General features: G+C 50.2%; 1 protein-coding gene across 1 annotated transcript in view; it reads right to left on the bottom strand.

Moving 5' to 3' along the window:
* mdga1 (MAM domain containing glycosylphosphatidylinositol anchor 1) overlaps positions 1-8,589 on the bottom strand; it is a 119,524-nt gene extending 110,935 nt beyond the window's left edge. The window contains exons 1-2 of the mRNA XM_029258564.1: positions 7,813-8,589; positions 6,491-6,580 (exon numbers count right to left, since the gene is read on the bottom strand). Coding sequence (XP_029114397.1) covers positions 6,491-6,563 — 73 coding nt within the window. The 5' untranslated portion in view covers positions 6,564-6,580; positions 7,813-8,589. The remainder of the gene's footprint in view (positions 1-6,490; positions 6,581-7,812) is intronic.
* Positions 8,590-14,309: the final 5,720 nt, after the last annotated feature.

Genomic DNA, 14,309 nt, shown 5'->3' with positions numbered 1-14,309 from the left:
CAGGAGAGTTGCAATGCATGCTGGTCCTCTCCACAGGCCATTCCAACAACATTTGTTTGTTGTCCATTAGCTGAGGCCCATTGTGTCACGCTGAACAGAACGGTGACTTAAAATGTTTTTGGCGAGTCAGTGCATTTTCTGCTATGCATTTTACATTAGGACTGATTTTTAAAAAAATTCTAATTCACATTTTAATTACCAAAAGTATTTTGTAAAGTAGTTCATTTTCAGTGCTCACGATTTAATCATTTAAGCTCTATTCTTCGTGGTAGTCCTGGCCCTAAAATACAGCCAAAAGGCTTTAAATGCAATTAGACCAAAAACCACAAATGACATTGAAATTCCCTGGAACCTATAAAACTGAGATCTAAATGCCCTTTTCAGCCATTACCAGTATTACCATCAACCAGTAAAACTCATTCAGCAGGCATCTGATACAACCCTAAACATTATACTGTTGCTAGAAAAGAAATCTATGGCAGATTTTTAACCCACCATAATTTGCAGGCTAGAGCCCCGTGACAGTTTGTGATTGGCATGAGAAATAAACTTTTTGGATGATGAAAATTTACCATCCACTCTGAGTTTTAACCATGGTAAATCTATGATGTGTTTTTTTTTCCTGAAATGAACGTCAATTTTCAGCCTCTCTCTGATGCGCCTGTGCATAGATTGTTTACCCTGCTGTTACTAGGTAACAATATGAGAATGGTGAATAGTGTGTCCTATCAGAAAGAAAATAAAACACAACTGATTCATGTGGAGGCTGAAGTGCTGGAAATGAGCTTCTGGAAACCACACAATCATGTTTTTGTGGTGTTTTTTAACACTCTCTGGCTGCCTGTAAATGAGGCAGGCGAGTTCCACGATTTTGCCCACTCTCAGAACTCAATGTCTGTCTAATAAAATGTATTACTGTCTCCGAGCTTCTCGAGTGGTCCATTCCTGACCTTTCACCCCTGCGGGAACAGAGAAATTCCTTTCCAGTCAGGAAAAGAAGGACCTTCATCTTCAACAAAGACATTCTAGCATTGTGGTCACCGCTGTGTGTCAGTCCCCAGGAAGAGCCCCCTGCCCCCACCCCGGGGAGCCCCAGCATCCGGTATCGCCTTGGTGACGGAACCGCCAGGAGAGCAAGGGTCCGCCGGTAGCTCCACAGCTCTCTCTCTGTTCCTCGCACCTCTCGGCCGCCCTCATGTATAAGTAACGGCGTGCCGACTGCCAGCATGAAAGCTCCCAGCCGCAGGACTCAGCACGATCCAAAGTCGATCGCAACGCAGGCACGTGCCGATAGCGAAGGACCTCCTGACAGTTCGAATTTGAGCAAGTTGGCTTCGATGTCTCCCATTTGTTCTCTCGCTGCAGCTCCCTGACGTATATTTTCACCGGCAGCTATGCAAAAAGCAGAACCGCACGCCTTGCCGAAAACCTTTCTCCCGCACCCCTTTCCCTCCTGAACCCCTTAACTTATCCGCCAGCTAGTTACCAGAAAGGATACCGTTCATGATTCTGAGCGACTTCGGGGAAGAAATTGAATTCGCATCGACTGCCAGTATACCCCCGGGGTCCCCCGGGCTACGCGCTGCTCACCAAAATAAACGACAGTCGACCAAAACCGCTCGCGTCGACCCCGAGGTTAATGGGATTTCTATATACCGTTACACCGCCATAGAGCGGCAGCATAGAAATGAAGGCTCTCGCTGGAGGAGATGCAGACGAGCAGCGGAGGAAGATGGAGAGGAAGACAGAGATGATGGAGAGGAGCAGCAGAACCAGAGGTCCAGAATGTATATGGCTCTGCGTGAGTGAGAGACTTAGAAAAGTAGCCGTGGTGGGGCCTAGATGGAGATGAAGACACTGTTGACTGAGCTGCTATTAAACCTCAGACAGCAATGAAGCGGCTCTAAAAAGATATCGCCGGTGAAATAACATTTAAGTGGCACACGAGGAATGGAGAGTTCAGCCCGTCATCGGCTGGGTGCTTCGTACGTTTTGGTCATCGCGGAGGCCAGGGCCGTAAGCTGCCGTGGTTCAGCCCAATCGGAGAACAAAAGGGAATTGACGGGACCAGAAGAGGTTTGTTTCCGTCCCGAGACGGCAGCTCCTAATGACGGCGGAACGAGTTTCCGAAAACAGCAAAGGACATGGCGCGTTTGGGCCTTCGGTCAAAATCACTGTCGCTCTAACGTCAAAGACGGCGGCGCTCAAACGCACTCTGCAGATCTCACCCGCAATCAACGGAACCCAAAAACATAACTCTGTTTCCTGAGGACTGCAAGATAACGAAACCGTGTAAATATATAAAAAAGCAAAAAGTACCCTAGTTTAGGAAACCGACACAAGACACATCCAGCGTGGGTGTCCTCCTCCCTGCAAGCTGAGACCGAGGACATTCCGATGTGCTTGAGGCAGGTTCTTTTTTCCCTTCCTCAGCTTCACTTAATCAAACTTCTGTGGACTTTGATTAGAAAATAATAAGGACAAAAAAGGGTCAGCAATCTATGCCACGGACGGACAAGAAATGACTCTAAGTGGCGTTTATTGCAGCGGGGGAGGTAATGGCGCCGGGCACACGGCTGCAGCTAACTAGGTGTAAATATTTCTTCAGATCAGGGAGGAGAAGGGGTGTTAGGACACAAAAGTGCTTATATCAGTGTGCCTGTCTCGCAGTGCCACGGAAGGAACGGGGAAGAGCGATGGCTTACAGAACCAGTTGCAAGCAGCCCATTAAAAAGCGCAGTGGCGACACGCTCATTGGTGTGAATTGATTTAATGTATTTCTGCTCTCCCGCGCCACGTCTCAAAGCAGCCACCCGGGGCAGACGCGTCGCCGACGGGCACCATCATTAACTCGCGGCCCCCGGAGCCGGAGCTTGCGGCTGAGGGAGGCTGGGGGTGGCGCTTTCTCCTACAGCGGCCGGCGGCGGCGCAGCCCAGCGCCGCGGCCCATACATCCTCTTTAATGTTCGGGGATGACAGCGTGCGTAGAGAAGGGCTCTGGTGTGTAAATACTGTATGTGTGGGTTTAGCACGGATGAAACGAGCGGGAGGGAGGGAGGGAGGGAGGAGGGCACCGAGAGAGTTTCATTACCGGCTCAGCCCGTTCCGCTGCCCACCCTCACAGCCACAAATGAATTATGAATGCTTATTAAAAAAGGGCAATATTCAGCGTTCGAAATAAACTCGGTGGCAAGAGAACTGGAAAGGAAACAAACAAAAAGTGCTGACATGAAGAGTAACGGCCGCCTGCGTTCAGGGTGCCTGCGTGAGAGGAGATGACACAACCTTCGCCGATATATATGTTTTTTTTTAATGTGGAGAAAAAAACCAGCTCGTTTTTCTCCATCTCTCCGCGTAACGCAATCATTACCACCGAGTTATTTCCCAGAGCACCATAAAGTGCACACAGACCACAACCAGCCCATGTGGGCCTTAATTAAGCTCCTGCACCTATAGCACGCTCTCGTTTTCAGCACCATCCCGGTCGCTACGGGAAGTTTCTTCGTCCCCTTGGCTGCCGCGGAACCGAGGCTCAGCTGGAACCCACGTGCCGACACGCCTCCCCAGATTCCGTCGCCCGCGAGGTACATCTGTTCGCGCGCTAATGATTTCCGGGGCGCCCGAGGGAGGGGGGAACGTAACGGGTGCTGCTTCGCACCGCCTCGTGCCAGCTGGCCCCCAGCACTTATTCCCAGCGAGGAACCTGCAGAAAGGAAGCTCCTGGACACCGCACCTGTGCTGTGTGTAAAGCATCTGCCGGCTGAGCGGACTCAAACCGCCGTTCGCGCCGCACATCCCGACTCCACCGCTGACGTCCTAACTAACGTCCGGTCACAGAACTGGTGCTCGTAGAACGAAGCACAACGTGGAAAAGATCCGGTAAGGACCACGGCCCCAACGTGGAAAGCCTGCACGGCTCCCCTGCGTACGTCCGCGCAAACGTGCAAATTTATAAACCAGGAGGGCCGTGTAATCGAGAGCCTCGTCGACAACCAAACAGCGTGAGACAAATGGCCCTCACCAGCCATGAATAAACATCACACCCAGCGCTGGTGTGTTTTCGCTCCTTTTATTTCTTAATTGCGTTTCGGACTCTCTTCTATTTATCGGGTTAGGGAGGCGCCGGTCGAGCGAAGACCGGCGGGATCGACGGTTTGCGCCACACAGGCACTCGGGGCGGGAACATCCCTGGCGAAACGGGGCGCGATAGCGATCCGCGCGCCGCCGCCGAACGCAGCCCTGCCAAGTTAAAGAGTAAACGAGTGAATAACAAACAAGTTTGAACGTACAAACACCGCCCACGCTTCTCACGTCCCCCGCCGCTCGTCCCGGCAAGGGGGTCGCGGGAGGGGGACCTGCGTGAGGGTGACTCTGAAGACGTAATGTGACGTTCCGGACTTCCACGCCACACTTCAGGAGTCGACCGCGGCTACACGGCCCATTCTCGCTGGCCACACTCGAAGTATACATGCGTTCTCCTGGTATGCTCTTATTAATGATTAATTTTGCTATCAAGGCATTTATATTAAGTATACTGTACTGTCAGTATTCCATTAATAATGAAGTATGCTTTAAGCAGTCTATTACTTTACCCTCTTTATGCTGAAAGTGCTCTCGGCCAGAGGACGTTTTGGGCGAGGCCCGATTGCGGGGCTTTCTCGGACTTCACACGTGTTCTCGGTATGCTTGGCTAGGGTTGCGTGTTCAGTTTCCGCGGTGTGGCCGCAGACCTTTATCACCCCGAGTGTTTCGCATGGCCTCTAACACGGATGTTCCCTCATTACCAGGTTAAGAACCTGTTCCAAAAAATGAGACCTGGCCCTCCCCCCTGCCCACAGCACAGCGACCATGTAGGTTATCAGGCATTCTTTACACACACTTTCTTTGTGTGTTCAGCGCCTGGAAAATTGACCTCCCATCACAGGTTATTATTCATATTTCCTGCAGTACTGTAGGGCTGCAGGACTCCCAGCCAAACACTGTTGTGTGAATATGACCCTCCTACTCCAGCCTCGCAGATACATTGCCAGGCCCACAGAAGGATGCGTTTTAACTTGAAATCAAAATTACACGAGAAAAACAAGTATTTTCATTCTTTGGTATTGAAGTTATTGCCCATTATGATTATAAAAAGGGTTTTTTTTGGGGGGGGGGGGTACCGTGGCAGCACATATTTTTCTACAGTACATTACTGTAGGTGTGTTGTCTGCTGCTGTTACTGCGGGTCATATGCTGCCTTACCATAGTACAGCATCATTAAAAAAAATAACTCAAATATAATAATTTTTTATATGTGATTATATCAGGTAAAGAACTAAGAATAAGAATGCAAAGTCGAATGCAAATGAAGTAATTATTAAATATAAAATGTGGATTCTGGCTGCACATTAATGACATTTTCCATTATTTCTAATGGAGACAATGGCCCGCGTGGCGTCATTTGTCTTGGAAGAGCTCTTTTCCGGTTTGAAGCCCCCCCCCCCACCACACACACACACACACACACACACCTCCCCATTTCATTAGTGAACTAAAGACGTGGACCCAGTGTGTACAATGACTGATGTCCAGTCGAACCCAGAGTGTGTGCGGGGAAGGTCAGAAGTGCAGGTGAAACGGTGCGGTGACACGTGACGCCTCTGCGCTCGCGCGCCGCTTCAAAGCGGGTCGGCAATTTGCGCCTTTGACGGACGCGGCGGCGGAGCCGAGACGGACGCGCGGCGCGCGACCCCTCGGATCACATAATCAATTATCATCAAACATAATCCGACACATCGGGTCTAATCCGTGTTACGCGCAAAAAGACACTCGCGTTAATGAAGTGCGCAGTTAAGAGAAAACGTTGCTCTGTGTGTGTGTGTGTGTGAGTGTGTGTGTGAGTGTGTGTACGCGCTCTCTCTCGCGACTGCCGACGACACACATTCTCCTGTGGAAGCACTGACTGAGACACTTCCTGCAGCTCAGTCCATTTCACGGACGTACAGTACGTTCTACATTATTACCAGAATTACTATGGCAAATATTGATTCTGTAGTGTTATCACTTCTGTTGCTGTAACTGTTATTATTATTACTACTGTTATTGGGATTATTGGAAATGTGTAAACACACCTCTGACTCCGATTCTGAAACAGATCATAACCCCTGAAAGAATCACAGTGCTGAACGTAGTGGAGGAAAAATGAAATATTGAGCGATGAAACGGTGCGGAGGTGAAGGCACATTTTTATGATCATTGTGACGGTGAATGAATGCGAAGCCCAGAGACGCAGACGCACGCGCGCACACACACACACACACACACACACACACACACACACCGCTCAGACACACACCCATCGCAGCCTCCTGGAGACGCTGGTGGTGTAAAAAGTAGAGCCATTCCATGTGGTGCCACGAAGAACTCTGGGACGTCCCGGAAAGCGCAGCTCCTGGTGCGTTTGGTGAATTTCTGGTGAATTCCGTCCCTTTTTGGTGAGCCCCCCCCTTACCGTAAACACCCTGTCCTCGTGCGTAAGGATGGATGACAGAAAACAGCAGGATCCACAGGAGCTCCATGTTCATCTCAGATCCCTCATCACCTGCGGAGAGATCAATAATAATAATAATAATAATTTTTCATTCGGAGATTAAGCGCCGAATTATCATTTTCCCCATCTATATTTACCCATCCTAATCCAGACGCACGAACTGCCCCGGTCGCAACAATTCATTTTGAAATTTTGGATTATGAGAAGATTAAAGATGACAGATTACTGATTACTGTCCAGCTCCACCGATTTATGGGAAATAATTGTGATTTATTAATGGGCAGGTAAGGGATTCTGAATATCAGAGCTGCACGAATACTAATTTTGCTGGAAAATAAAGGAAACACATAAATGGATGATGTTTTATATGTTTAATGTACATGAATATTTCCACAGACTGCGCTACATTTCGTGGTTGTCGCAGCACAAACTTCTGTTCTAGTGCACGGATTTTAATAAAAGGGAAACAGCGACGTTTTCTTTGTGCCCCATAAATGGATCAATAGATATGATAACAAGACTCGGTCGGTACGCAAGTGTAAGTACCAATTATTGCGTTACATCACTAATATTAATATTATGAATCACGCTGATTTCACGTGTTCCACGGACACGACTCAAGCTCCCGTGCGCTTCTCGCGCGAGCATCATCACGCATCCACGCGTCTCCCCGGCTGCTGAGCACAACCTCGCGACGCCCTCCACGCGCCCGAGACCCCACGCCGCGCGCGCCCCCCGATTGGACGTCGGATTCGGAATTGAACTTTTGATCTTTCCGCACAGAATATTCCATAACAAGTAGGAAAGTTGAAGGACGGAGAAGGGTGTGTGTCGGAGGGGGAGACCGACGGGAGATCGACCCCCGCGCGGCCAGGTGGCCTCGCGCCCAGGCTACCCCAGGTGACACCGGCGCCAGCCGAGTCCGCGGATGTTCCGAAGAACTTGTGCGCTCCAAGACCAAGGTGTGTGTGTGTGTGTGTGTGTGTGTGTGTGTGTGTGTGTGTAAAGGGTAAACACACCCTGCACACGTGTACCCTTCGCTCATCGACACACCCGAAGTTTCATCTCACACAATAAGAAGAAAACGAATCTCAGGCGCTACCCCGCCGTTCTCGTGCACGCGCCCGCATCGTGTTGTATTCATTCACGATTGTATCCGTGTTCCAAAACCCTGACACCTGACTGCAGCGCGTGCAGTCCCTTTATTCCCCCCCCCCCCACAGACACACACACAGTGGGCGATTACAGGTGATTTTTTTAAGACCAAAAGTGCCAAAGTTTACCTTGTCGGACCCGTGGCGCGCGACTCCTCCTCTCCTCTCCGCTCGGGCTTCGAGCACGCGCCTCCTGCTTCGGGAGAACGGGGTAATTCCTTCAAGAGCCCCCCTCCTCGGAGCGGACCCGGGGGCAGTCCTCACGCTCCTCGCGAATCCCGGCTCGGTCGCGCTCCGTTACGCCCATAAAAACGAGATCTTGAATTATAATCCAGCGCGTCGGCGGCGCGCAAAGGGACCGCGCAACTTTTGGAGGTGACGCGCTAAGAGGGACCTCCTCGGTCCTCCGCGGCGCTCCAATCTCGCAAAAAAAGCACTCACTCTCACGCGCTCCTCCCGTGTCCTCTTGCTCTTCCCGTCCCCCCCCCCGCTGCACTCCCTCGACGGCAGTGTCACGCGCGGGACGGGTCCTCCTCGTCCCTCCGAAGATCTCCACTCCAGCACGGGATGGTGATCTCAGATGCCTGTGGATGCTGTCCTGAGTGATGCTCTCCACCACCGGGCGGGTGATGCTCAGCGCTCAAACGTGCAAGAGAAACCGCGCAACTCCTCCGTCGGGCTGCAGACGGGAATCCGGCTGTCGGGAGCGCTGTCCTCCCTCTCCGATGGCCCCGGCGTCCTCGTCCCTCCACTCCGTCGGTCGTGCCCGCAGGCGTTCGCGCGCACGGAGAACGAGAGCGGCGGCGCCGAGCGCCACGGACGGAGACGCGCTCCTCCTCGCCAAACAGGTTGCCGAAAGAAAGTCCCTGCGGTTCCACGGAGAGTCTCCCCGTAACTCAGCTCAGCCGTGCGCGCTCACGGTGTGAACTGGAGTCAGCGCGTCCTGCGGGTACCGAGGAGTGTGTGTGTGTGTGTGTGTGTGTGTGTGTGTGTGTGTGTGTGTGTGTGAGAGAGAGAGAGAGAGAGAGAGAGAGAGAAAGGGAGGGACGGACGGAGGGAGGGAGAAAGACAGAGACAGAGTGAGGCATGGAGGGAGGGAGGGAGGAGACAGACGGAGAGACAGACATGTAAATAGGCGAAAATAGACAGACAGGGAGGGAGGAAGAGAGACGGACAGGTAGACAGAGAGACAGATGGAAAGACAGGCTGACACAGAGACAGACAGGTGAAGAGAGAGAGACAGACAGAGATACAGAGAGAGAGGGAAAGAAAGAATGACAAAGACAGTGAGAGAGAGACGGAAAGCGGACAGAATGTGCACTCAGTCTTTATTTTTCGCGTTTTAATAATTTAACTGATTATTTTATGTGTTTTTTTTTTTTTTTCAATTGTTGCCAGTATTTTAGTGCAACACTTGCCGTCGCGATCCCTCTTGCGGACGCAGCCCATTAAAGCTGTCCGGCTGTGAACGGGACCTGCATCCACTCCACCCCGCCCCCTCCTCCCCCTCCGCCCCCCCTCGGCCCCCAGCAGCTCCCCGTGGACCAATTAAAGGAGGAGAAGCGGGTAGAAAGGAAGTAGAAATCCGCGTGTTTCTGTCAGCGCCCCCCGCCTCCATACTTCCACTGCCTCTCTCTCCATGAGCCCGTCTCTGTCTCCCAGTCTTCATCATCCAGTCTCCATCATCCGGTCTCCATCAGCTCGTCCACGTATCTCAGTCCGCCGTCACTTCTCAGAAACTCCCAGTAACGGTCACTAGGCGGCGCGGTTGAGCTAATTTACATCCGCCAAACAAGAGCAGTGATTTACCCAACTTTACTTTACAGCTCATCTACCCTAATAAGCCGTTAACATTCATTTACCAAACGTTACCATTCATTTACCACGTAGCATTACTGGATATCCACCAACATTACCACTTACCTACTCAGCACAAGCATTTACCAAACTTTAAACTCGAACCCCCGACCCGCCGGAGAGCGGGACCCGCCCAAGCCCGCTGCGCCACCGCATCATCCCGCAAATATTACTAATTAACCCACTATTAATCTCCTGAATATTACCACTTATTCGCTTGCCATCCAAATTTAGGTACCCTGCATATCCATTTATTTATCCAGCATTGTTATGTATTTCTCCACCATAGCCATTTATTTACCCAAAATTACCTTTTAACTCCCCAATATTACCACTTATACGCTCGAAATTACTATTTATCTGCACAGCAACACCATTCGTTTGTTCAGCAGAAGCCACTGACTGTATCCACTTCTAATTTAAAATGTATTGAGCATTAGATTCATGCAATGTAAAATAAGCATAAAACTGTAAAAATGAGAAAACAGAGGGCATGGATGAAAAGTTGGAAACATTTCAGGAGCAGAGACTCAAACTGCGAAGTAACTCAGGCACAGTGAGGGGAAAGGGAGTGGAATACAGGACTTGCCCTATATTAAAATTAAACTGAGTACCGATGACCGATACATGTGAGCTTCTCAAACAACATGAGTTGTCTTAGGTGCCTGAAGGTGCATCTAAGGCCGCAACCTGGAGTCGTGAGCAAAAGCCGGAACCCTGAGCTGCGGGAATAAGTATCAGGCTCTGGCGAGTCATCTCTCGTCCTTTTCCCTCCGTTCGGATGGCGTTGTGTTTCAAGAAAGCCAACGGATGCCATCGGTCCACGTGGTCTGTTTCCAGCTGATAAACCTGCGGCTGGATCCGAGGCAGCAAAGGCTCATGGGAGCCATTAGATCCAGTGACTGCTCCATGTGGTCATATGATGGTCATACGATGGTCAAAGAACATGGGCATATTTTAGGTGGTCCATTCGACCCTTGTTTCTCGCACCGGTCCCGTACCGCAGGAAGGGAGCAGCATCACACACACTGCTGCGGAGGTTCGAGAATCATTTCACAAACGATTGGGACAGCAGGTGGCGCAGTGGTTATAGCGGCCACCTTCTGCTGAAAGGTCCTGGGTTTGAATCCCACCTCAAGTCGAGTCAAAGTGGCTTTATTGTCATTTCAACCATAAACAGCTGGTACAGTACACAGTGAAACAAAACAACATTCCTCCAGGACCACGGTACTGCATAAAACAACACAAAACTACCTACACACCTGCTGTAGATCAAGATACTTACCCTGAAATGATGCAGTAAAAATGATCCAGCTGTGTAGATGGGTAAACACAGTACGTACCATAGTGCACAAACCTAACACTGTAAGATACGTTGAAGAAAGCGTCATAGAGTGAAAAAAACTGTATCTTGTTTGGTCCAAGTAAGGAACTTAGGTCATTGTTTGTCAGTCATCTAGACCACAGGCAGCATCTCCAGCACCCACTGCGATCTGGTCCAGTAGGTCTTCTCCATGACCGGCCGCAGTGCGTCTCAAGGGGTCACACTCCTCTTTTAGAGATTTGGACGCATGCACAATATGTCTCTCTCATTTGTGAGGAAGGGGGTAAGGATTTGGATCGAAAGCCAGGATGGTTGAGTTCACGGGTGCATTTGATTTGAGTCGACCGTAGAGCTCCGGCAGGGTTCCCAACGGGTCTCCACAGAGTTGGGACCGAGAACGAGGAGGACGAGGATAACGGCAGAACCGTGTTGAAGAGACCCCCGGTCCCCGTCCCTCGAGCTGCTTCTCTGCATCTCCTCTGAAAGGCTCTGCTGGGCCCCTCGGATCAATACCCAGCTGGACTGCCAAATGGGCAATTTCTAATGAGTGAGAAAATTAATCTGTACAGCATGGCCATTATAGATTTTTTTTTTTTTCCTTCTCTACGCGTTCCAAAAATTCCTGGTATTTTGACTGCTCTAATTTCCTGCATCTCGCAAGGAATAATTTGGGGAAGCTTTTCATGTTTCTCTTCACGAGAGAGCGGCGCTGCGCTCGGCGAGGCTGTTGTAACACCACCCAATTAAGTGTGAAATCACACGGAAACTAATGAGACAGGTTTATAACTATCTGTGTTGTCTAATTGCGCAGTACGAAAGAGTGAGAACCACTTACGGGGAAGTAATAGATGTTAATGTATGGTAAAATATGAAATACAGACGAGAAGAAAAACATATATTTGAATTCAGGCGAAAATATTAAAAATTTATTACAGATACCGTGACCCTCAGTGGGAGAAGTGGAAGTGAAAAAGCTTCCGTGGATGGATTGATGGATGCATAATACAGAAATTTAATTTCTCCTTCCATATATGAGAGATGTCATTTTCTGCGATTACGCAAACACCAGGCAGGAATGACACTGTAATATAGTTTCTCCCCCTGCCGAGTATCGGGTTCGGCTAAGTTCGTGTCTTTATGTCTCATTATGTTAGTTATGGGCTTTTTTAAAAAGGAGGAAAAAAAACAGTTGCTTCAGGAGTTGAGCTCAATTGCCGTCCAACAAGGTGTCAGTGAATAATTTCCAGATTCTCCCCAGCGGAAAATAACACTGTCGATAAGAAAGGGCCACAAAAAATGTAGGTATTGATTGAGCGGCGGAGAGACGAGAGTCTGAAGAAGCCCCGGGGGCCCTGGTGACATGTGGATGGGGGGACGGGGGGGGGACGGGACACGGCGCCTCGCTTCCGGGCCCATCTCAGGGGGGACAATTCCTCCCTCGGTCCTGTCGACTGGCGGCCGAAATGTCGACCCCCTCCCCCACCAACCCCCGCTCCTCCGCCGTGCCCCCACCCGCATCACCGCGCCTCCCTAATGAGGAACATAGTTGTTTAAAACATGGAATCGCAATCCTCCCGACGGGAGGGATCAATAGAGCCCATTACTCCGCTCCCTAATGACGATCCCACGCAGCCGTTTCGGCCCGTTCTCGTACGTCTCGTATGAGATGTGAAGAGGTTATGGAATATCAAATCCCCGGACGTCGCTCCGGCCACCAATTACCTCGCCGGGAGCGGCCCAGACCAGGGTGATATTACCCAGCTGGCTGTCAGGAGCCCGTGGTCAGCGGTCCCGCTGCGGCTGCAGTGGTGAACGCGTATCTTGTAGATACCGCTCCGGTGTCTTCCTCACAGCCCAACGCAACGTTCGCACTCTCGTCCGAGAAACTGCGGCTTCCTGCCGGCCTCGGTCTTCACAACCGCAAAAAATCGCGGTGCCCCAGGCGGTCAGTCTGGGGTCCGTTCCTGTTTCCGTCCATCCTCTCTAGTCTGGAGCTGTCCTGTGCTGGGCTCGCTTTCCGTCCACCTTCTCTTCAGGTCCACCTGCCTGGTCCTCCTCCTCCATGTGGTCCTTCTCAGGTCTGTCCATTGTCCCCTTCCTGTGTCCCCACTCAGATGACAACCCTCTTAATGAGCGCTCTTTCCGTCACGGTTTTACCCAATTCCCTGAAAACAGAGAGAATATTAGGGAGCTCATATTTTTTCTCCAAAGTGATTCTTGCACATTAAGTTACTCGCAGAGATTTAGCCATTTATACAGCAGGGGAATTTTTATCGTTTCAATTCAGGACAAGTACCTTAATCAAGGGTTAGGGTTAGGAGCGACACTGGGCACAGGGACTGAACCCAGAACCTTCGGTTTGCAAGGCACCCACTCCCACACCTCAACAAGAAGCACATGACTCTTTTTAGAGCAACCGGCTATAAAGAGCCCTGCTGCCCACTTGAGACAACTGTCCCCTCTGCACTCTTGAACTTACCTCGTCCCATGTCCTGCTCCTCTTCGCTCCCTAGACCAGCTTCACGTCTCCCTGGTCACGACTGCTTGCTTCGTCCCTCGACCCCGACCTTGGATCCTCGCTCCAGCCCTATCTGCCAATCGATCGAACATTCGCCGGTCCCCGACCACGAGAACCAACCGAGTCCTTTGGTTTTGAATAAACGATCCTGCACTTGGGTCCAGCCTCCTTCGTGTCCTTTGTTTGCCTTGACAGCAAAAGCTTTAAACACTGCGGTTAAGTACGGTACAGTCGAGTACTGCATATTCCCTCACGTCTATCGAAAAATCAGACTGCTGTAACACACCGGAAGGGAACTTATTTGAATTTGACCGTTGAACTATTTTCACCACGTGGTCCGCGTGATCGAACCCAACCAGGTACCGTGGTGCTGCGCTGCGAAAGGGCCGTAAGGTGCTGAGACCAGTCCGAAGGGAATCATCGAGTTAACAGCTGCATTTCCTCGCGCAGAGGTCCATGTGCAGAAGAACGGCACAAATAATGGTCTTTAAACTGTCCGGCAGTTCATTTCAGATTTTATTTGACCATTATATTCTGCTTATGGAAACCCGCAAAGAAAGCATGTTCCATTAGCATATTGGATTTTCCTTCCAGTGTGGACATTCATAATTTAATCTAATTTTTTTTTTTTTTTTTTTTTTTTTGCATTTGCTGTATGGGAAAATAATTCAGTTTTTCTTGCTCGTTTGTTAGCAGCATAACGGCTGATATTACATCCCGGATTGACAGAAAACACGTGGAAAAATATGCAAACTTGATCTGAGTCAGTAGATAATGCATCGTAACATTTTTTGGAAAAAGTACAGTCGTCCCGTTGATGCAAATTACCCTGCTGAGACACTCAGATCTATAGTAAGAACAAATATTGACTCATTTTCTTAGTGCTTTTACCGCGGTGAACTGTCGAACCGCCTCGCCTGCCATTTT

The sequence above is a fragment of the Scleropages formosus genome, chromosome 15, assembly GCF_900964775.1.
Source record: "Scleropages formosus chromosome 15, fSclFor1.1, whole genome shotgun sequence".
Taxonomy (NCBI): Eukaryota; Metazoa; Chordata; class Actinopteri; order Osteoglossiformes; family Osteoglossidae; genus Scleropages; species Scleropages formosus.
This window is presented reverse-complemented; position numbering and strand designations above follow the sequence as displayed.